This window comes from Poromitra crassiceps (assembly GCF_964638095.1).
Source record: "Poromitra crassiceps genome assembly, contig: HAP1_SCAFFOLD_858, whole genome shotgun sequence".
NCBI lineage: Eukaryota > Metazoa > Chordata > Actinopteri > Beryciformes > Melamphaidae > Poromitra > Poromitra crassiceps.
Window position 1 is genome coordinate 19,672 of NW_028151551.1, and position 24,317 is coordinate 43,988.

General features: G+C 45.8%; 1 protein-coding gene across 3 annotated transcripts in view; it reads left to right on the forward strand.

Annotated features, from left to right (window-relative positions):
• LOC310771595 (ETS translocation variant 1-like) overlaps positions 1 to 23,965 on the forward strand; it is a 39,855-nt gene extending 15,890 nt beyond the window's left edge. For 2 of the 3 annotated variants that reach the window (XM_083664174.1, XM_083664175.1), the window contains exons 7-13: positions 1,382 to 1,570; positions 3,757 to 4,004; positions 11,817 to 11,888; positions 11,978 to 12,046; positions 18,125 to 18,294; positions 20,448 to 20,549; positions 22,099 to 23,965. In XM_083664174.1, coding sequence (XP_083520300.1) covers positions 1,382 to 1,570; positions 3,757 to 4,004; positions 11,817 to 11,888; positions 11,978 to 12,046; positions 18,125 to 18,294; positions 20,448 to 20,549; positions 22,099 to 22,323 — 1,075 coding nt within the window. In that variant the 3' untranslated portion in view covers positions 22,324 to 23,965. The remainder of the gene's footprint in view (positions 1 to 1,381; positions 1,571 to 3,756; positions 4,005 to 11,816; positions 11,889 to 11,977; positions 12,047 to 18,124; positions 18,295 to 20,447; positions 20,550 to 22,098) is intronic. The other variant, XM_083664176.1, reaches the window with a different exon arrangement.
• The last annotated feature ends 352 nt before the right edge of the window (positions 23,966 to 24,317 follow it).

Below are 24,317 nucleotides of genomic sequence, written 5' to 3' on the forward strand. Positions count from 1 at the left end.
TTGTAATACATGACATTCATTCTCCTTGCGTGCTTGTATAATGACCTTGTATGTAGACTCTACATAGAGAGCCATCTTGAAGCAGTCTTTGATGTGGTGAATCATGTGTGTGATTCTTCGTTCACTCACCTGGTGACATCTGCTCAGATGCAGACAGGGTACAAAGAGGCAAAGTATCACATTTGGCGTGCTGTGCTTTCCATCAAATTACAATGAAAAGGAGGTGTGACATATCCACTGAAACTACGCAGCATTCACTCCATCATCTACAGTAGCATCTGATCATGAAAATGATCCTGTGGAATAGAAGTTAATCATCATCATCATCATCATCATCATATTGATAATGATAATATAGCACTATTCTGACCAAAGTACACAATACTGCATGTAAAATAAAGAGCAACAAAACTATAGCAATCGGCTATAGTAAAGGGAAGACACTAATATCTCTCTTTCACTCAACAAAAATCCATATTTTACTCCCAACAAATACCCAATACTACAGTGCAAAAAAAAATAGTTTTCATCTTTAAAAAAGATAGTTTGCAAATTGGTATATCCTCAAACATGTTGCTAATATTGAGATGCCTCAATATTTCCCAGGCATAAAAATATATCTTTAATATTTTTGCTCCTCTTCATCTACAGTGCATCTCCTCTTCTCAAATCAAAGAGTATTTGATAGGTGAACTCCATGTGGCCAGTCTGTTTCATGGAAAGAGCAGGTGGTCATATTGTTTTAAACCAGTGTGTGTTTGAAAGGGCCAAATGCATTCATACCCTGTCAGCAACAGCGGTGGTTCCCAACATTTTTTTGTCTTATGTACCCCTCGAGATGTTCTGCCATGCCAATAGTACCCCCTCACTCATGCGAGTAGATGATTCTCCTAAATTTGTTCTATTAAACACTTTTAGTAGGCCTATACACATCTGATTATTAAATGGAAACCATTTGAAAGACTCCACTTTAATACAATTCTGACAGTTTTCAATTGAAAAAAGTCATCCGTTTTAACGGGATGGGCCTATGAAATGACGTAGAATATTGTTTTCATCATTTTGGAAATAAATAAATTGTAATCCCCAATCTTTCCAGGTACCCCCTCTGCAAGCTGGTCAAGTAGCCCCTAGCCCTAGGTGTACACGTACCCCTGGTTGGGAATCACTGAGCTACTGCATACGATGCACTGTACATGAGTGTATCGAAAAAGTTAGATCCTAACACAAGTAGTGTATGACATAACATATAACATAACGTAATGTAAAGTAAAATAACAACATAAACCATTTCATTAAGCACCAGACGACCCCAGGGTGAATCAGACCCCGAAAGACTGACTGATGATGTCCAACCTCTTGCCCCCCTCTCTGCCCACAGTGCCTATGAGCAGAAGCAGCCCACAGGAATGAAGCCCTCCAGCCCAGTGACGCCCCCTTGTAGCACCCCCGTGTCCCCGCTCCAGCATGCCTCGCCCACGGCAGCCCCGACCCCCAAGCCAGATAGGACCTACGCCCACTGTCCGCCCTCGCAGCCTCTCCCTGACATCGCCTACGCTCTGGACCACAGGTACTCAAACCCACAGCCTTTTTACATTTACATCACATTTACATTCAGGCCATTTAGCTTAGGCTCATGTCCAGATCAGCTTACAACCAGGTCAGCATGCAGTAGAGTAACTTTATAGTGCCAGTTTTAGTTCTACAAACATTTTCTCGCCGGCAGAGCTGCTCTGCAGGCAGCAATAATCTCATTCATTGTGAGTTAAACCTCGATGGGCAGGGCCAGAGTCATAATAGAGAGAGAGAGAGAGAGAGAGAGCTCTGCGTCAACTCCATTCACTTCATCAGGCCAATTATTTGACAGCAATGGCGGATCATGGAGACCCAGAGTAGTTCCAAACAGCCGGAGCTAGCAACTGCATCGCCCTAAGGAAGTAGTGGAATTGGACCCGGAGCTACGTGAACCACATGAGCTGTATTGTTTTTGACCCTCCGTTGACACAACTTTTTCTCTCAATGACTCGGGGCAGGGCCAAAGAACCACCGTGTTTAGGAGCGCAATTGGCAAATTAACTTGAAGCACAAAGAGGGAACTCTGATCAAAATGGAAACAGCAACAATGTATCTTTCCCATTCATTTATAGGCTGAACCGGATTCATTATCTTGGCCAGTGGGCTAGAGCTAACTAGCTTAGTTAGCCTAGTTTGAACTTGGAAGGTCAGCTAGGCTAACTAGCTAACCTAATTTAGTATGGCTATTGCTAGATTTATTTTATTTTTTTCAGTTAGTAGCAGAGCGCTTAGCTTCGGAATATTAGCTTCCTCCTCTTTTACCTCTTGTATTTTTCACTGGACCTCAGTTAAATGTTACTTCCACAGTGTTGCCAACTCTTTTCCAAGTAAAGTAGCTATTGGCTGCTCAGAACATTGCTAGATGTCGTCAGATGACATCTCATGATCATTTGCATATCAATATAGCCTACTGGCTATAATGCTGCACTTGCTATGCACGCCGCGGCGTAGCCTGTTTTCATATTAATGTGCTGACTCCGCTCATCCGGGCCAGTTTCGGCATTCACAGGTAACAATTACAAGTGGACCCTACCATACAGTCCCTGCTTGCAGCGGAGGGAGGGGGGCTCTGCTGTGTGTGGGAATTGCTGATTAGCCAAGCAAGTAGAGAAAACCGGCATCAGCCATACCAATTTATTGCCAAATGCTTTGGGATTCATCATATTAACATTGCTTCCCATGGTCAAAAAGTCGCCAGATTTGTTGCTAGTCGATTTTGAGAAATAAAGTCACCAGGGGGTCTGAAAAGTCGCTAAGTCTAGTGACAAAGTCGCCAAGTTGGCAACACTGCTTCGCCAGAAACACTGTGGTTCTTTGGCTCCGCCCACTGAAGTTTAATTCAACCAATGAGTTTATTTCTGCCTCCAGAGCAGCTCTGCCTCTGGGAAATGTCTAAACCAGTGCTTCTTATATCACCATTATATATGCAATCAGTAACTAATGAGTGCAAGATTCAAAGCCACAAAGGCCTGACAACAGATATAACAAATAGTCCTGTGTACCAAGAAGAAGGCTAAAGAGGTGCTACAGTAGGTAACCAGAACAGCACCCGGCAGACAACCTGAAGTTTTGTATGTTGTTTTATTTGTTTACAAGGCAGTCATGACTTGCATAATAAACCAGGTGCATCGCTGCTGGATATTTGAGCACTGGTTCTTTTGAGGCTCTCTATTCAGCTATTCCTAATTTGCAATGTTTTTATTTAGGTCAGACAAGTCAGACAGTGTCAAGTAATCGGCAATGTGCAATCTTTAAAATACTCTATAGACCCTTTTCACGGGGGCCATTTTGTGTCGAAAAGGCAGAATATACACAGGTGCGAGCAAAACCCTAATGAGGGTTTCCAAATTCCAATCATGGAAGTGGGAAACCCTCATTAGTGTTTTGCTTGCACCTGTGTTTACCCTGCCTTTTCGACACAAAATGGCCCCCGTGATGAGAAGGGTCTATTGTTTAAACTTGGCACTCGTATTTTGCCCTCAATGACAAAGTCCAGTCATTTGGCACTCGAGCAGGTTAAAGCCCTAAACATAATTAGCAAATGCTATGATTTAACCGTGATTTAACCATGATTAAGCATGGATTTAACCATACCAGTTAAAGGGATAACATGTTCTTGTCTAAATATGTCTTCCGGTATGAGTGCTGCTAACTAATCCACTGATTTGTTGTCGTCCTCAGATTTCGGCGTCAGCTCTCAGAGCCGGGCCACTCGTTCCCTTCCCCGCCGACAATGGTTCGGGATGGGCGGCCCGTGTACCACAGGCAGATGTCGGAGCCTAACATCCCCTTCCCTCCTCAAGGCTTCAAGCAGGAGTACCCCGACCCGCTGTTCGAACACCCGGCCATGGTGGGGGCGCCGCTGCCCCACGCATACCCCGCCTCCATGATGATCAAGCAAGAGCCCAGGGATTTCACCTACGACTCAGGTGAGACAGGCTTCCCACGGCTCCTTGACATTGTTGAAAGTTTGTGGATTTCAGGGGGGGAAAATCAAGGCCTTGAAAGTTTTTGAAAATAGACATAGATAGACATGGGTGATTCAAGTGCTTGAATTTATATATTCTTATAAGTTCTTATACGATTATTTTTTTTTGCTCAACGTTAGTAATACGTTACGTTTACGATACGTTTCGCTGTCTGCGCGTGTCTCTCCCGCCGTCTTTGCGTCCTTGTTTCACACTCTACCTGCTTCGAGAAAGTGGATCCGTATCTCAAACTATGCCGTGGTTGTTGGGTCCTTGAATTTGAAGGAATTGGGCCTGGAAAGTCCTTGAAAAGTCCCTGAATTTGATGCTTAGGAAGGTGTGGGAGCCCTGGTGAGAATCTTCTAAATTCTGTGTGTGTGTGTGTGTGTGTGTGTGTGTGTGTGTGTGTGTGTGTGTGTGTGTGTGTGTGTGTGTGTGTGTGTGTGTGTGTGTGTGTGTGTGTGTGTGTGTGTGTGTGTGTGTGTGTGTGTGTGTGTGTGTGTGTGTGTGTGTGTGTGTGTGTGTGCGTGCGTGTGTGTGTGTGCGTGTGCTTGTCTACATGTTACCCTGATAACTGGTAAGTAATGTGATGAGAAGTCTTTTTATGGTAGCGATGAAATAAATACCATAAAAAGCGACAGCATTTCTTTCTGTTGCTAGAGCGTCATCATTTCAGGAATGGGAGAAGGCGGAGGAGGGGTTGGCGTTTATTGAGTTTGCCCATTATTAGGGCAGGGGATCTGGCTGAGCCGGGTGTCTGCGCCGGCCTCCATTTCCTGTGGTGCTCTCATAGAAAAGAGGGGGGGGGGGGGTATGCCTGGTCACTATCCGTCCTCCCACGCTTGTCCATTCCCCTTAGGGAGTGAGTAAAGGGACCTAATAGGCCTTTTTCACAGCGGCCATTTTGTGTCGAAAAGGCAGGGTAAACACAGGTGCAAGCAAAACATTAATGAGGGTCTCCAACTTCCAATCATGGAAGTTTGGAAACCCTCATTAATGATTCGACGGAAAATGGCCACTGTCAAAAAGGCCTGTCGTCAGCTGGGGCCTTCCACGGGGCCTGAGGCTACATTCGGGACATGAATGAACATGGTTGGGGAGTAACGGAATACATGTACTGTATTTAGAATACAGTATTCAAAATATGAGTAATATTCCCTTACAGTTACAGTTTAAATTGGTGATATTCTGAAAACAGTTACTTGAAGGGATTACTTTGTTTTGTTTTTATTTACTCTAAAGTTCATATGAGGCATGCATTTCTGATAAACAGATTAAAAAAAAGTGCAACAATTTGTGCATGCACAGTGCACCTGCCATAAGGCAATGGCAATGGCGGAAGAGACACAGAACCAGGACGCTCTCAGGAATATGTAGAACACTGTGCAAAGGCTTCTCCCCTGCCTTTTCACCTGACTCTATGTCCCCAAAAGTGCTGCATACTAAATGTCAAGTCAAGTCAAGTTTATTTGTATAGCCCTAATTCACAAGCATGTCTCAGAGGACTTCACAGAAAATATGTCTAGCTAAATCTAGCTGACACAACAGTAGCAATTACAGTAGTAATAATAACAAGATTGAACAATTAGAGAAAGGCAGAGAGAAGGGGAGAAAAGGGGGGTGGAATGTGCGGGAGGAGAGAACAGGGAAGGGAGGAGATGGGGAGGGAACATGGGAATGTGGGGGAGGGCAGAGCAGGGAAAGGGAGGAGGTGGGGAGGGAGAGCGGGGGAATGTGGGGGAGGAGAGAGCAGGGAAAGGGAGGAGGTGGGGTGGGAATGGGAAATGTTCGTGGAGGAGAGAGCAGGGAAGGGGAGGAGGTGGGGAAGGAGCAGGGGAAGGGGGAAAGAGGAGAGAGCAGGAAAAGGGAGGAGGGGGAGCAAGGGAGGGAGAGTGGGGCGATGTGGGCGAGGAGAGAGCAGTGCAAGGGGGGAGGTGGGGAGGGGACAGGGAAAGTGGGGGAGGAGAGAGCAGGGAAAGGAAGGAGTTGGGGAGGGAGAGGGGGGGTGTGGGGGAGGAGGGAGCAGGAGGAGGTGGGGAGCAGGGAATGTGGGGGAGGAGAGAGCAGGGAAAGGGAGGAGGTGGGGAGGGAGCAGGGGAAGGGGGGAAGAGAAGAGCAGAACAGATAGAATATACTGTAGCTAGGTGATATGGTCATGAATAGTCACAGGGGACAGTCAAATTTAGCAGGCAGGTTATGTAATTACTTATCAGGCGAAAAGAGCCAATGAATAAGCAAGAAATGAATTGACATTTATCGCCCAGCCACAGGTAGCAACGGCACACTGGAACTAGCAGCAGAGCATCCAGGCCAAATGAGCAGCAGTTCAGACAATCTGACTACTCGAGCCATTAACCGGAACTAACTAGAACACAGGGAATCTAGCTAATCTACAGCCTAGTCTGCCCTCTCCTATTCTACTCTAGTCTGATTTTAGCCTGAACACTATAACAGGTCTACAGCCTACAGTTAGGCTGTAGCTAATCTATCACCTAACCTAAGCTATTCTAACCTACCGGCATCCCTCGACCAGTGATGGAGAGCACCGATGCCCCCCACCCCCACACACATAAGGCGTGAGAGAGAAGGCCAGGCCGGGACACACCGGAGCCCCTCCCCCATTTTTTTTCTTTTTTTTTCTCGCTTCTTCAGCACACAAACATCTTTTTTTGTTTTTGTTTTTTCCAGTGCCAGTCAGCCCTTTAAAGTAGTGTTGCAAGCTAGGGCTGTGCAATAAAATCGATACGGCAATATATCGTGATACTTTTTTCCGCAATACTGTATTGATATTTCAGAAAAATATCGTGATATATCGCCATATCAAATTTTTTGCACTGCTGTGTGTTCAGTGACACAATAAGAATACTTTTTATTTCAGTGCGTTCAGTAAGACACTCAACACTCAGTAGTTTTGACAAAATTTGTCCACTAAGTTAACAATATAAAGCGATGTACATATTATTACACTACCTGGGTGGTACACAGCGTGTTGTATTTTTAGCTATATTTTTTAATTGTCAGTTAATTATGTAGAGTATTGCAATATATCGCAATATGTATTGTATCGCAATGTATCGTGATACAATCGTATCGCAACCCATGTATCGTGATACCTATCATATCAGGAGGTCCTTGCCAATACCCAGCCCTATTGCAAGTGCTAACTCTACAAACACATTTCACTAACATGCTGAAGAAGGACACAACATTACATCAGTGTGCAATGTGCATGTAACTCACTTTTTTTCACATATTAAAAAAAGAGAGAAAAAAGAAACAGAGTAAAGGAAATCAACAAAAGCATGTGCAGGTAGAGACAGGAAACCCTAGGTGGGCTTATTCTGGGTCTTTACCTGCAGAAATTAAACCAATATTAATAATCATACAAAGCATACAATATTTTAAACAAATGAGTGTGTACATTCAGAGTGACCCAGACAAATGGGCTCAGCAAGACGATTTTCAAGTATTCCAAAAGTAGGCTAATCCAAAGTATTTAGAATATGTTACTTAACTTGACTAATCTAATCGAGTATGTTACAAATTACATGTTAGGACATGCATTCAGTAATCTGTAGTGGAATAACCCTCCCAACACTGTGAATGAACATACGCTGGACTGCTTGGGTTCATTCACTAAACGGACAGACAGGACCCTGGAGAGGCAGAGCTGCCTCCTCAGCCACTTCTCATGGCCTCCTCTGGGTCTGTCCACTCTCTGTTACACCAGCTCTTTACTTCCCATGGCCTCCTCTGGGTCTGTCCACTCTCTGTTACACCAGCTCTTTACTTCCCATGGCCTCCTCTGGGTCTGCCCACTCTCTGTTACACCAGCTCTTTACTTCCCATGGCCTCCTCTGGGCCTGCCCACTCTCTGTTACACCAGCTCTTTACTTCCCATGGCCTCCTCTGGGCCTGCCCACTCTCTGTTACACCAGCTCTTTACTTCTCATGGCCTCCTCTGGGTCTGTCCACTCTCTGTTACACCATCTCTTTACTTCCCATGGCCTCCTCTGGGTCTGCCCACTCTCTGTTACATCAGCTCTTTACTTCCCATGGCCTCCTCTGGGCCTGCCCACTCTCTGTTACACCAGCTCTTTACTTCCCATGGCCTCCTCTGGGTCTGCCCACTCTCTGTTACACCATCTCTTTACTTCCCATGGCCTCCTCTGGGCCTGCCCACTCTCTGTTACACCAGCTCTTTACTTCCCATGGCCCCCTCTGGGTCTGCCCACTCACTCTCTGTTACACCATCTCTTTACTTCCCATGGCCTCCTCTGGGCCTGCCCACTCTCTGTTACACCAGCTCTTTACTTCCCATGGCCTCCTCTGGGCCTGCCCACTCTCTGTTACACCAGCTCTTTACTTCCCATGGCCTCCTCTGGGTCTGCCCACTCTCTGTTACACCATCTCTTTACTTCCCATGGCCTCCTCTGGGTCTGCCCACTCTCTGTTACACCATATCTTTACTTCCCATGGCCTCCTCTGGGTCTGCCCACTCTCTGTTACATCAGCTCTTTACTTCTCATGGCCTCCTCTGGGCCTGTCCACTCTCCGTTACACCAGCTCTTTACTTCCCATGGCCTCCTCTGGGCCTGTCCACTCTCCGTTACACCAGCTCTTTACTTCCCATGGCCTCCTCTGGGCCTGCCCACTCTCTGTTACACCAGCTCTTTACTTCCCATGGCCTCCTCTGGGTCTGCCCACTCTCTGTTACACCAGCTCTTTACTTCTCATGGCCTCCTCTGGGCCTGCCCACTCTCTGTTACACCATCTCTTTACTTCTCATGGCCTCCTCTGGGCCTGCCCACTCTCTGTTACACCATCTCTTTACTTCCCATGGCCTCCTCTGGGTCTGCCCACTCTCTGTTACATCAGCTCTTTACTTCTCATGGCCTCCTCTGGGCCTGCCCACTCTCTGTTACACCAGCTCTTTACTTCTCATGGCCTCCTCTGGGTCTGCCCACTCTCTGTTACACCATCTCTTTACTTCTCATGGCCTCCTCCTCCTCTGGGCTTGTCCACTCTCTGTTACACCAGCTCTTTACTTCCCATGGCCTCCTCTTGGTCTGCCCACTCACTCTCTGTTACATCAGCTCTTTACTTCCCATGGCCTCCTCTGGGTCTGCCCACTCACTCTCTGTTACATCAGCTCTTTACTTCCCATGGCCTCCTCTGGGTCTGCCCACTCTCTGTTACACCAGCTCTTTTCTTCCCATGGCCTCCTCTGGGTCTGCCCACTCTCTGTTACACCAGCTCTTTACTTCTCATGGCCTCCTCTGGGTCTGCCCACTCACTCTCTGTTACATCAGCTCTTTACTTCCCATGGCCTCCTCTGGGTCTGCCCACTCTCTGTTACACCAGCTCTTTATTTCCCATGGCCTCCTCTGGGTCTGCCCACTCTCTGTTACACCAGCTCCCCCCCCCCCTCCACCGGCAGCTCCGCAATGTACCACTGCTGTCATGGAAAAGCCAGGCAACTGCAATTTTGGTGTTTTTCTCACTTTCCATTGTGAGGTTTACTTGGTAATTGACGTGCTGACCGAGTTTTAGGGGCTCTTGGCTCTTGAAACCTATTAAAACACCATTGATTAATCTGAAAATACACACAGTTTTCTTATGTCCCTGTGGTCCATCAACAGCACTATGTTTCTTGAATGGTCTATTTACACTTAAAAAAAAATACATTTACGTAACTGCCTCACAATGAGTGCAACAGTAACCTTCAATTTGTAGATCATCATCATTATAAGGCAACCAATAATGAGTGTAAGGTTCAGAGAGCCACCGCATTCCTGTGAGAAATGTGCTAGTGAGAGAAATATGGCATTTGTTGGTCCATGGTCCAAGGCTACAGTAGAAACCTTAGCAGTGTTGTGTACAGTTGTGTATAAGATTGAGTACGAGGGTGAATGTATTAGCAGGCACTGTGGGGCTTGTTGACTGGAGCAGGCCTGCTGCAGGATGGGAGGGGAGCTGATCATTTCATTAGCAGTCATTTCCTCTACAAGCCCATTACTTTGATGACGTTCACAGAAATGTTTATGGGTCTAAATGAAGGGCCTTAGTCTGTTTATTGAACATTCACTTTGTAACCCGTTTGGCCATTTTGATCACATGCCATGTGCCTGTGACCCGTTTGGCCATTTTGATCACATGCCATGTGCCTGTGATGCCTGTGTTATGGGAGGTTCTGAAAACATGGACAGTCAATGGAAGTTTAATTGGATGTTGTAAAACAAACTAGTAAATATGGCTTCCGTAGCAAAGTGCAAGTCCTTTTCAGACAACTGAGAATTATTTGATTGGACACATCTAATTAAACCTAAACAAGCCAAATAAGCTCATCACTCAAATAAGCAAACCACCAAATAGCTGTTAAAGGCATTAAGATCGTATTAGAAATTTGTATTTTGTGTGTACAAATTAGACTATTCGGAACACCAACTATTCCTGAAAGTCACTGAGCAGGTGAATTTAAGTAAAAAGGTATGTTACTTATGGATTTCACCTGTTAAATCCATGATGTGTAGATAAAGGAGAAGACATAAGTGTTGAAGAAGGAATAAGTGACCCCTTCACATCTATGTAATTTAGATCTGAAAACACGTTTGTGCTCGTTTAACGCCGTGTTCAATGTAAATTGGGGGCGGGCACAAGCGCATGGCTGTTATAATTGTCTTGGGCATAGGCGTGCCACATGCCAAAGCAGGCGTTTCAGCGCTAAAATGTGGGGATAGATGGCATTATCCTATCGTCAGCAGCACGCAGTTACTTTGCGCTAAGAGCTTTGAAAAGGAGGCGCTAAAACACTCGCTGCGCTTGAGCGCACCATAATCTCCGCGCAGCGCAGCACAGCACAGAAACGTCATTACGCACGGATGTGCCACGCCAGGACATCAAATTCTGCTGTTAAAATTGGGTAACCAGCAGATTATTCGGTGAGGCAATAACTATAATTCACTGAGAAACTTTTATCACATTGCAAGGAGGGGTTAGGTAAATTGGAAAAACTTACATCATGTCCACTTGCTCCACTGTCCATACAAGCGTTGTGTGTTTTTTTTCTCCCTTTTTTCTGATTTCCCTTCTCTTTTTCGCCCCAATTGTACTTGGCCAATTTCCGCCCCTGCTGCCCCGGTTGCTGCTCCACTTTCTGCCGATCTGGGGAGAGCCGTAGACTAGCACCATGCTTCCTCCGACACATGCGCAGTTGCCAGCCGCTTCTTTTCACCTGACACCGGGAGCTTCACCGGCAGGACGTAGCACGTGGGAGGATCACGCTATTCCCACCAATTCCCTTCCACTCCGACCAGGTGCACGACCGACCAGAGGAGGCGCTGGTGCAGCGACCAGGACACATATACCCCCAGTCTGGCTTCCCTCCTCAGCCAATCGTGCCTGTATGGACGCCCGACCAAGCCGGAGGTAACACGTGGGTGCAAATCTGCGACCTTCGTGTTGGTAGGCAGGGAATCTACCGCTACACTACCCGGACGCCCACAAGCATCTTGTTGTATGCGCCATATGCGGTAATAAATCTCCCTCTGTGTTTAGACGTTGGGAGCGTGTATTAGTAGTAGTGTGATATAGTGAGCTCGCCTGTGGCTGGGAGCCATTGCAATGCTGGCGCTGGAGGCCATATTGTTTAATCAGAGCCAGTGGTGCGTTGAGTGAACAGGCTCTGACTGCTATCAGATAACTCAGATAGTGTTCTTAATGCTGCCTTCAGGCCCTTTAACACCCACTCTCCCATTCTTGCCTGGCTTTCAGCTGAAGTGCCGAGCTGCCATTCTGTATACTTACGGCAAGACGGCTATCTGGCTCACGCTAACAGGACTGAAGGTACCACTGATGATACGTGTGAATGTTGTCATGGTGCATTTTGGGTATTTGTAGAATATTACACCAATCACTCGTGTTTACTCCCCCAGGTTGTATGTTTGACAAAGTGGCGAGGCATTTCTATGATGATACCTGCGTGGTCCCTGAAAAGGTTGAAGGTGAGTCCTGCCTAAGTGCATTCTGTTTCATTAAAGACAGGGTTCCCATGGCTCCTTGAAGGATTCTACATTTGAGGGGGGCGGGGGATCAAGGCCTTGGGGTGTCTGGGTAGTCTAGAGGTAAAAGCGCTTGCCTACCACCGCAGAGACTCGGGTTCAATTCCTGGCAGTGGTATTTCCGGCTTGGTCAGATGTTCCGACAGACGCAATTGGCCGGCGGTGGGGTATGAGTCCTGGTCGCTGCACTAGTACCTCGTCTGGTCGGTCGCAGCGCCTGTTCGGGTGAGGAGAGGAACTGGGGGAATAGCATGATCGTCCCACGCGCTACGTCCTGCTGGTGAAACCCCTCGCTGTCAGGTGAAAAGAAGCAGCTGGCACATGTATCAGAGGAAGCATGTGCTAATTTACGGCTCTCCTCAGATTGGCAGAGGGAGTGGAGCAACGACCAGGACAGGGCAACGGCCGCGACAGGAAATTGGCCAAGTACGATTGGGGAGAAAACGGGGGAAGATGAAAAGAAACAAACTGCACAAAGCTTTTTGAAACATCATAGAATTGTCCACTCTGTGTCCTTTAGGTGACATCAAGCAGGAGTCAGGCCTATTGTCCACTCTGTGTCCTTTAAGTCAGTGGTTCTCAAATGGGGGTCCGCGAAAAGTTTTTAGGTAAAAAAAGAAAAAAAAAAAAGAAGAAGCTACAGTACATGTTACTTATTCCTTCTCAAACTACTTCCTACATGGTGCTAGTCTATCAAAATAGCTTGGCTGTCATTGATTGTGTTGCATAGTGGTTTTCTGTACTGTTGACAAATTGTGATATTGTAAGTCGCTTTGGACAAAATCGTCTGCTAAATGACGTAATGTAAATGTAATGTAATAAAAAAAAAAGATATACCGTATATTTTTTTTCAACGAAAATAGTTTATGCTTTAAATCTAAAATGGTTCATGGATTACATTCTAATAACAAACCTATCAAATTAAAAGTCAAGCACGTTACCGTGGAAACAATTAAGCTTAGCCCAAAATCACAAATCAGAATGAGGGGGTCCCCGGTATATTTTCTATCTTGTAAGGGGTCCTTGGCTGAAAAATATTTGAGAACCTCTGCTTTAGGTGACATCAAGCAGGAGTCAGGCCTATTGTCCACTCTGTGTCCTTTAGGTGACATCAAGCAGGAGTCAGGCCTATTGTCCACTCTGTGTCCTTTAGGTGACATTAAGCAGGAGTCAGGCCTATTGTCCACTCTGTGTCCTTTAGGTGACATCAAGCAGGAGTCAGGCCTATTGTCCACTCTGTGTCCTTTAGGTGACATCAAGCAGGAGTCGGGCCTATTGTCCACTCTGTGTCCTTTAGGTGACATCAAGCAGGAGTCAGGCCTATTGTCCACTCTGTGTCCTTTAGGTGACATCAAGCAGGAGTCAGGCCTATTGTCCACTCTGTGTCCTTTAGGTGACATTAAGCAGGAGTCTGGCCTATTGTCCACTCTGTGTCCTTTAGGTGACATCAAGCAGGAGTCGGGCCTATTGTCCACTCTGTGTCCTTTAGGTGACATTAAGCAGGAGTCAGGCCTATTGTCCACTCTGTGTCCTTTAGGTGACATCAAGCAGGAGTCAGGCCTGTAATTGTCCACTCTGTGTCCTTTAGGTGACATCAAGCAGGAGTCAGGCCTATTGTCCACTCTGTGTCCTTTAGGTGACATCAAGCAGGAGTCGGGCCTATTGTCCACTCTGTGTCCTTTAGGTGACATCAAGCAGGAGTCGGGCCTATTGTCCACTCTGTGTCCTTTAGGTGACATCAAGCAGGAGTCGGGCCTATTGTCCACTCTGTGTCCTTTAGGTGACATTAAGCAGGAGTCAGGCCCTGTAATTGTCCACTCTGTGTCCTTTAGGTGACATCAAGCAGGAGTCGGGCCTATTGTCCACTCTGTGTCCTTTAGGTGACATCAAGCAGGAGTCAGGCCTATTGTCCACTCTGTGTCCTTTAGGTGACATCAAGCAGGAGTCAGGCCTGTAATTGTCCACTCTGTGTCCTTTAGGTGACATTAAGCAGGAGTCAGGCCTATTGTCCACTCTGTGTCCTTTAGGTGACATCAAGCAGGAGTCGGGCCTATTGTCCTCTCTGTGTCCTTTAGGTGACGTTAAGCAGGAGTCAGGCCCTGTAATTGTCCACTCTGTGTCCTTTAAGTGACATCAAGCAGGAGTCAGCCCTGTAATTGTCCACTCTGTGTCCTTTAGGTGACGTTAAGCAGGAGTCAGGCCCTGTAATTGTCCACTCTGTGTCCTTTAGGTGACATCAAGCAGGAGTCAGGCCTATTGTCCACTCTGTGTCCTTTAGGTGACATCAAGCAGGAGTCGGGCCTATTGTCCACTCTGTGTCCTTTAGGTGACATCAAGCAGGAGTCAGGCCTATTGTCCACTCTGTGTCCTTTAGGTGACATCAAGCAGGAGTCAGGCCTATTGTCCACTCTGTGTCCTTTAGGTGACATTAAGCAGGAGTCTGGCCTATTGTCCACTCTGTGTCCTTTAGGTGACATCAAGCAGGAGTCGGGCCTATTGTCCACTCTGTGTCCTTTAGGTGACATTAAGCAGGAGTCAGGCCTATTGTCCACTCTGTGTCCTTTAGGTGACATCAAGCAGGAGTCAGGCCTGTAATTGTCCACTCTGTGTCCTTTAGGTGACATCAAGCAGGAGTCAGGCCTATTGTCCACTCTGTGTCCTTTAGGTGACATCAAGCAGGAGTCGGGCCTATTGTCCACTCTGTGTCCTTTAGGTGACATCAAGCAGGAGTCGGGCCTATTGTCCACTCTGTGTCCTTTAGGTGACATCAAGCAGGAGTCGGGCCTATTGTCCACTCTGTGTCCTTTAGGTGACATTAAGCAGGAGTCAGGCCCTGTAATTGTCCACTCTGTGTCCTTTAGGTGACATCAAGCAGGAGTCGGGCCTATTGTCCACTCTGTGTCCTTTAGGTGACATCAAGCAGGAGTCAGGCCTATTGTCCACTCTGTGTCCTTTAGGTGACATCAAGCAGGAGTCGGGCCTATTGTCCTCTCTGTGTCCTTTAGGTGACGTTAAGCAGGAGTCAGGCCCTGTAATTGTCCACTCTGTGTCCTTTAAGTGACATCAAGCAGGAGTCAGCCCTGTAATTGTCCACTCTGTGTCCTTTAGGTGACGTTAAGCAGGAGTCAGGCCCTGTAATTGTCCACTCTGTGTCCTTTAGGTGACATCAAGCAGGAGTCAGGCCTGTAATTGTCCACTCTGTGTCCTTTAGGTGACATCAAGCAGGAGTCAGGCCTATTGTCCACTCTGTGTCCTTTAGGTGACATCAAGCAGGAGTCGGGCCTATTGTCCACTCTGTGTCCTTTAGGTGACATTAAGCAGGAGTCAGGCCCTGTAATTGTCCACTCTGTGTCCTTTAGGTGACATCAAGCAGGAGTCGGGCCTATTGTCCACTCTGTGTCCTTTAGGTGACATCAAGCAGGAGTCTGGCCTATTGTCCACTCTGTGTCCTTTAGGTGACATCAAGCAGGAGTCGGGCCTATTGTCCACTCTGTGTCCTTTAGGTGACATTAAGCAGGAGTCAGGCCTATTGTCCACTCTGTGTCCTTTAGGTGACATCAAGCAGGAGTCAGGCCTGTAATTGTCCACTCTGTGTCCTTTAGGTGACATCAAGCAGGAGTCAGGCCTGTAATTGTCCACTCTGTGTCCTTTAGGTGACATCAAGCAGGAGTCAGGCCTGTAATTGTCCACTCTGTGTCCTTTAGGTGACATCAAGCAGGAGTCAGGCCTGTAATTGTCCACTCTGTGTCCTTTAGGTGACATCAAGCAGGAGTCAGGCCTATTGTCCACTCTGTGTCCTTTAGGTGACATCAAGCAGGAGTCGGGCCTATTGTCCACTCTGTGTCCTTTAGGTGACATCAAGCAGGAGTCGGGCCTATTGTCCACTCTGTGTCCTTTAGGTGACATCAAGCAGGAGTCAGGCCTATTGTCCACTCTGTGTCCTTTAGGTGACATCAAGCAGGAGTCGGGCCTATTGTCCTCTCTGTGTCCTTTAGGTGACGTTAAGCAGGAGTCAGGCCCTGTAATTGTCCACTCTGTGTCCTTTAAGTGACATCAAGCAGGAGTCAGCCCTGTAATTGTCCACTCTGTGTCCTTTAGGTGACGTTAAGCAGGAGTCAGGCCCTGTAATTGTCCACTCTGTGTCCTTTAGGTGACATCAAGCAGGAGTCGGGCCTATTGTCCACTCTGTGTCCTTTAGGTGACATTACGCAGGAGTACGTCCCTGTAATTGTCCACTCTGTGTCCTTTAGGTGACATCAAGCAGGAGTCAGGCCCTGTAATTGTCCACTCTGTGTCCTTTAGGTGACATCAAGCAGGAGTCAGGCCTGTAATTGTCCACTCTGTGTCCTTTAGGTGACGTTAAGCAGGAGTCAGGTCCTGTAATTGTCCACTCTGTGTCCTTTAGGTGACATCAAGCAGGAGTCAGGCCTGTAATTGTCCACTCTGTGTCCTTTAGGTGACGTTAAGCAGGAGTCAGGCCCTGTAATTGTCCACTCTGTGTCCTTTAGGTGACATCAAGCAGGAGTCAGGCCTGTAATTGTCCACTCTGTGTCCTTTAGGTGACGTTAAGCAGGAGTCAGGCCCTGTAATTGTCCACTCTGTGTCCTTTAGGTGACATCAAGCAGGAGTCAGGCCTGTAATTGTCCACTCTGTGTCCTTTAGGTGACATCAAGCAGGAGTCAGGCCTATTGTCCACTCTGTGTCCTTTAGGTGACATCAAGCAGGAGTCAGGCCCTGTAATTGTCCACTCTGTGTCCTTTAGGTGACATCAAGCAGGAGTCAGGCCTGTAATTGTCCACTCTGTGTCCTTTAGGTGACATCAAGCAGGAGTCAGGCCTGTAATTGTCCACTCTGTGTCCTTTAGGTGACATTAAGCAGGAGTCAGGCCTGTAATTGTCCACTCTGTGTCCTTTAGGTGACATTAAGCAGGAGTCAGGCCTGTAATTGTCCACTCTGTGTCCTTTAGGTGACATCAAGCAGGAGTCAGGCCTGTAATTGTCCACTCTGTGTCCTTTAGGTGACATCAAGCAGGAGTCAGGCCTGTAATTGTCCTCTCTGTGTCCTTTAGGTGACATTAAGCAGGAGTCAGGCCTGTAATTGTCCACTCTGTGTCCTTTAGGTGACATTAAGCAGGAGTCAGGCCTGTAATTGTCCACTCTGTGTCCTTTAGGTGACATTAAGCAGGAGTCAGGCCTGTAATTGTCCACTCTGTGTCCTTTAGGTGACATCAAGCAGGAGTCAGGCCTATTGTCCACTCTGTGTCCTTTAGGTGACATTAAGCAGGAGTCAGGCCTGTAATTGTCCACTCTGTGTCCTTTAGGTGACATCAAGCAGGAGTCAGGCCTGTAATTGTCCACTCTGTGTCCTTTAGGTGACATCAAGCAGGAGTCAGGCCTGTAATTGTCCACTCTGTGTCCTTTAGGTGACATCAAGCAGGAGTCAGGCCTGTAATTGTCCACTCTGTGTCCTTTAGGTGACATCAAGCAGGAGTCAGGCCTGTAATTGTCCACTCTGTGTCCTTTAGGTGACATTAAGCAGGAGTCGGGCCTATTTATTTATTTATTTATTTATTTATTTGTTTATTTGGACGGGACAGTGCATATTCATGAACATTACACAAGGCAACGTAAATAAGCCGGAGTTAGCAAGAATGCTAAATTACATCCGTAGTCCCCACAGAGAGACAGAAAAACGACAGAGGCAGCACCAGGACAGAACTAAACAGAACAATACAAAAAACAACATGAGCAATAACAAAACCAAAACGGATCAGAAACTAAAGTAAACCAAAATGAACTAAACTAGGTTAATAAGACAAGACAAAACAAAAACAAGAAGCATAACAGAGCAAGCAAAAACAAGAGCACTACAGTACAATTTACACATGGTCGCAGATTTGGCTATTTAAAATCCATTTTTTTACGTTGTGTTTGAAAGATGTCCACTCTGTGTCCTTTAGGTGACATCAAGCAGGAGTCAGGCCTGTAACAGGCCTGTAATTGTCCACTCTGTGTCCTTTAGGTGACATCAAGCAGGAGTCAGGCCTGTACCGCGAGGGTCCGTCCTACCAGCGCAGAGGCTCCCTGCAGCTCTGGCAGTTCTTGGTGGCGCTGCTCGACGACCCGTCCAACTCCCACTTCATCGCCTGGACCGGCCGCGGCATGGAGTTCAAACTCATCGAGCCAGAGGAGGTGAGAAGCTCAGTGAAACATCAATGTGCTCCGGTGCGTGGTGGAAATATGGCAGTATTTGTAGTGCCATACGTTGCAGCTGAATTTTGCCAGTACTTGAGGAAGAAAAACAGATTGCTTGATATGTTCAGACAGCGACAGAGAGGTCATCATTTGCAGTGAAATGTTCTCTGCTCTTGAAGTGGTCAGACCAGGCCTCTAAGACTCGCTTTAGAAACCTACAGAGAGGCCAAGATGTATTTACTGGGCCCTTCTTGATCTAACCTCGTCTCTCTCTTTCCTTATATAAAAAAAAAGAAAAAAAAAAAGAAAAAAAAAAAAACCCTAACCAACCTTGTACCACTAACCTAAACTTGTACCACTGTTCCTTCAGAAGCTGTAGTTGTCATAGACTGTGCTCCATAGTTGATTGTTCTATTGCAGACAGAAAAATGTGTTATTGTAAGTCGCTTTGGATAAAAGCGTCTGCCAAATGACGTAATGTAATGTAATGTAATGTAATTTATTTTTTTCTTGTACTTCGGCCACGTGCACACGAAAAATTGTCACCCAACCAAATCACCTCCACAGCCAGTCAAGCGGGCCATTTCAAAGAACAAGTTAACTAAAAATATAACCCATGTTGACGGTTGGGCCTTTTGAAATGGAAACAGAGCGCGGGTCTGTGTGCACCCACATCACACACAGTAGGGCTCAGTCAGTCACTCCTGCACGCTGATGGAGGATGAAGGAGAATGCAGGGTGCGGGATGGGGGGTTGGGTGTGGCGGGGAGGGGAGGGCGTAGAAACGGGGTTGGTAGAAGGGTACCTGGCAACCATCCACACGGCCCAACGGTGTTGCGGCATGGGCCAGCTGCAGCAAACAGGGGGGCCCATTCATGCCATCAGGTGACCAAATGCACTCGCTTTGGGGCGCCGAGGACAGACGTTAGTGCCTATCTCTTTGCCTTTGGACCGGGCAGGTGTGGCAAGCGAGGTTGCTTTTTTATTACTTTTTTTTGGGGGGGGGGATGCATTATATTGGATTTTTTATTTATTTTTTATTTGGGGGTGGTGATTTCCCCCCACCTAATTTTAGAGCAGATCAAGTCTCTCCTGTCGTAGAATTAACACATTATTATTATGCCTACTCTCATCATGATGGCCCACTGGCAGATGCAGACATACTGTAAATACAATGTTTTTTCAAAAGGTACACATTCACTGGGCAAAATAAAACTGCTTCAAGTTATGTCAAACATGCCAGATTCTTTATTTATTTAACATTTCCTTTCAAACAAAACTGTAAGATTCATCCTACTGAAACAGGCTTGGATGAGACCTGAGACAATCCTGGCAAATTTGACCTATTTCACAAGTTGCAAAAAAAGCATTTAGTCAAGCATCAAGCATTTTGGCTTAAAGTGTCATTTCTTCGGCCTATAATATCGGCAGAAATGTTTGTTTCGAGCCGATTCCGGTATTTCATTTTAAGGCCTTTATCGGCCGATGTCATCGTGCATCCGTAATGTGTATCATATTTTTGAGTGTACAGGTTCAGAGAGAGAGAGAGAGAGAGAGAGAGAGAGAGAGAGAGAGAGGGGTGGATAAAGAGGGAAAGACAGTGAGAAAGCTAGGAGAAAAAGAAGAGAATAGAGTAGTTAGTAAACCACAGAATGGCAGAGAAGAGAGAGTGAGGCGAGCGCCATGGGGCTGTGTGTTTGGAGCGCGAGGCGCGGCCGGGTGGTGGGTGGTCTGGTAGACAGGTGCTGTAACATCTGCTGCCTCCTCCGCTGGGTGTGTGACAAGCTCCTAATGAACACATCCCTGGTCAGGTCTGCCCAGTCTGGACGCACTCTTAATTATTCTTATTAGGAAATACAGATTAATAAGGTTTGTTTCAGCTGCCATGACATTCTTGTCAGGAAATTGGGTAGATTGTGCGTGCCTGTGTTCTTTCACAGGTCTTGCAAATGTGCACAAAACATAATGCAGTAAATACTTTTGGCATTTATTCTTTTATTTATTTTATTTTTATTTAACCTTTATTTAACCAGGTAAGTCATTAAGAACAAATTCTTATTTACAATGGCGACCTGTTGGCGATTCTGCTATAACTTCCCCTTTATGTCTGCTGTTATGACTCCATCATTTGTGTCTGTGTGTTTGCAAAGGTGGCACGCCGATGGGGAATACAGAAAAATCGACCGGCTATGAACTATGACAAGCTCAGCCGATCGTTGCGCTATTACTACGAGAAGGGAATCATGCAAAAGGTAGTGTGTGTGTGTGTGTGTGTGTGTGTGTGTGTGTGTGTGTGTGTGTGTGTGTGTGTGTGTGTGTGTGTGTGTGTGTGTGTGTGTGTGTGTGTATGTATGTGTGTATGTATGTATGTATATATATATATATATATATATATATATATATATATATATATATATATATATATATATCCCTCTCCCCTCTCCCTCTCCCCATCTTTCAGTCTGCCTACTGTCCTGTTGAATAAAGGGAGAAAATGCCCCAAAAACTATCTAATATAATATTTAATATATATATATAAAATAAGTTTGGCTATGTGGCAACGTTTGTTTATTTCAATGTTGTGTCCCGGAAGTGATGATGTCACACACACACACACACACACACACACACACACACACACACACACACACACACACACACACACACACACACACACACAAGGAGGCATTGTGACATCACAAGGCGGCACACTTTTCTAATGGCTTTCCGGCAGACTGGATGCCTTGTGGCACATTGCTGCCTCTCACAGTTGGGGAATCTTCTCCTTTTCACTCAGACGCACATCACACACACACACACACACACAGATGATGTCATCAGTGATGTCATAAGGTGGCGCACACACACACAAGGAGGCATTGTGACATCACTGACGATGTCATCAGTGAAGGGATCATGTGGGCAATGTTCTGTTTCAATTTTGTGAACTTTAGGGTGGGCGAGCCCACGCAGCAGGCGAGCCTAGGATCGAGCGTGCGTAGCGCACGAGATGCCTCGTATATCATTCTGTTTTCCCAGTACCTATATGTTTATGTAGATTGGATTTTGAGTTATACAATGTTTCTACAGGCAGAAATACTTTCATTGGTTGAGCGAAACTTCAATGGGTGGAGCTAAAGAAGCACACATTTTCAGAACACACAGAAAGCAGCTTAAAATAGTTTTTTTTAATGGCACTGATCCCCCCCTTTCATTCATGACCATGGTTTTCATGATGTTGGAAGGTCATCAGCTAGCTAACTACCATAGCTTTAGCTTACCTAGATAGCTAAAGGCTAGTGCAGTATGGCTAGTTTGAATTTGGAGGATCAACTACGCGTCATTATGGACAGCACCACATTTCTGCCTCTGATTGGGTTTAGGCATGAGGAGTGATGATTGGGTTTAGGCATGAGGAGTGATGATTGTGTAAGGTTAGGCTAAGAATATCAGGGTAGGCCACTCAGAGGTAGTGTAGGGCAGCCCATGCCAAGAAATGTGATGCTATCCATAATAACACTTCAGGTACGCTAGCTAGCTAACCTAGATAGCTTATGGCTGTTGCTTCTTACCCCAGTTAGTATAAAAGCACTAGTCTTCATAATATTAACTTCTTACCTCTTGTCTTTTTCACTGGGCTTCAATCTGTCCAACATTAAATTTGATTATTTGGCCCCGCCCACTGAAGTTTAACCATTATTTGTTTCAGAGCAGCTCAGCCTTCAAGAAATGTTTGTCTTAAACAGCAATCTGCTATTAATTTATTAAAATTTTTCTCACCTGACACCTGTCTCCATCCAGGTGGCGGGGGAGAGATACGTGTACAAGTTTGTGTGCGACCCCGAGGCATTGTTCTCCATGGCGTTCCCTGACAATCAGCGGCCGGTGTTGAAGACCGACATGGAGCGGCAGATCAACGAGGAGGACACGGTGCCACTGTCGCACTTTGACGAGAACATGGCCGCCTACGTACAGGAAGGGCCCTACTGCCAGCCGCACCCCTACAGCGAGGGCTACGTTTATTAACATCAACCCCCCCCCCCCCCCCGCCCGGCCCCTCCCCTCTGACCGCTCACACCTGAAACTGTCATATCCTCTCATTCGCAGTCGCTCCGGGAATAAGACTTAGCATACGCATCCAGCGGAGCCCTCGCGCCCCCTCCCCATTTCTCTCTCTCTCTCTCTCTCTCTCTCTCACACACACACACACACACACACACACACACACACACACACACATCCCCCTTTTTGCTCTTGTCTTTTTTGACGTCCAAGCCGTACAGCAGGATGGAGAGTGCACTTTATGGACAGGAACGACACGTTGTTAACCTGCCAGGGTTAGCTATGTGGTTGGCTTTTTTTCTTCAGATGTTAATGTGGGATTTGTTTAGTTTGTTTGTTATTTTTATTTTGAGCATGCAACACCCTGGTGAGACAGGACTCAGCGGCTAACAGTCGGCCCAAGGACAGATTGATAGACAATGATTTTCTTGAGACTGCAGCGATGGAAGGAGTACCGATGATCACTTTTGTCCAATTGTCCTTTTGATTTTGCTCGTCCTCATCTCGTCATTATGCTTTCATACTCATTGAAGTGAATAATAATGCAATGTATTGTAATGATACTTTTATGGTGAAGTGTGACATGATTATAGACTTGAAAAAGTAATGATAAGAAGAGACATTTAGTTGCCATGGAAATACAGTAACAACTGCCTTGCTACCGGTTTTAAAATGGCACCTGTCAATCATCTCTGCCCCTCACTCATACGGTAGCTCTCATCAAATACAGTAGGTGTTTTTGCTATAATTATGTATTACGCCGTTGACTCCACTAGATCATCTCCACTAACCTGTACTGACAGGAACCTCTTCAGTTGGAAAGATGAGACATTGGCACACAAGGATACATTCAAAATTGTATTGAAGAACTGTATATGGATGAAAACCTTTTTTTTCAGCATATGTGAATGGCCTGTATTTAGGATAATTAACAAAGGTATCCAGGCCTGGATACCTTATATATACTGTAAAATAACTGATTCATTGAATATACTGTAAACAGCAGTTTCTTTAGTATTTTTGAAATACACATACATCAAAGCAGCAGTCATTTCTCATTCAGGTGTTTGGTTTCCCATGAAAAACTTGTAAAAATGTACAGATATATCATGAGTGGATACAGCAATCAGTCAAGATATTCAAGGTATCATCTGCATCCCCAAATAAATAAACCAGGATGTCAAATATTTCATAGGCTCAGACAAAAAAAAAAAAAAAAAAAAAAACATTTTTGTCCTTTTTTCAGTTTTGTTACAGGTAGGGGAGCACAAGGTGTATATTTTGCTTAAATCATCACATTGCCATTGATAGGGTTGCTTTTTGGTAAAAGGTATAAGAAATATTTAGAGTTTTATAATGTGATAAAGATTCATGTTATAACAAAAAAATGTGTTCCATTGTATAATCAGGTAAATGCACATTTGTTGCTTCAAATTGTAAGTGTATTTTCTAGTCTAAAAAAAATGTACGGCAGCTATGGCCTGCTATTCTGGATTCCTCATTTTCATTTGGTATTTTCTTTGTTTTGTTCAATCAAGCATTAAAAAAGATCTGGTGTGTCTGAGTTTTGTTCTCAAGCTATACATGTCTGGGGTGGGATTGGCAATAGCAGAAATTCTGTAATAAAATAGTTCTGGAAAAACAAGCTTATCAACACTTTTCAGATGATTAATCTGCTACATGAAAAGTTTTTTCTTCTTCTTAGTTTGATGTCTTGGCAACGTTATCTATCACTTGTGTCAAACAGAAAATGCAATTTTGTGGTGATTTCCACAGCCAATCTTACCGCCTGTCGCTTCTTCCTTGACAGAAAAAAGAATCGGTTGGTATTTACATATTGGCACGGGTAATAAAGCATAGTGTCTGTGTGCTGAAGGGCAATAGATTATGGACCCTTGTCAATTTCCAGGTTGGAGAGAAAACTCCCAACCACAAAGCATTTAGCCAAAGTGACACCT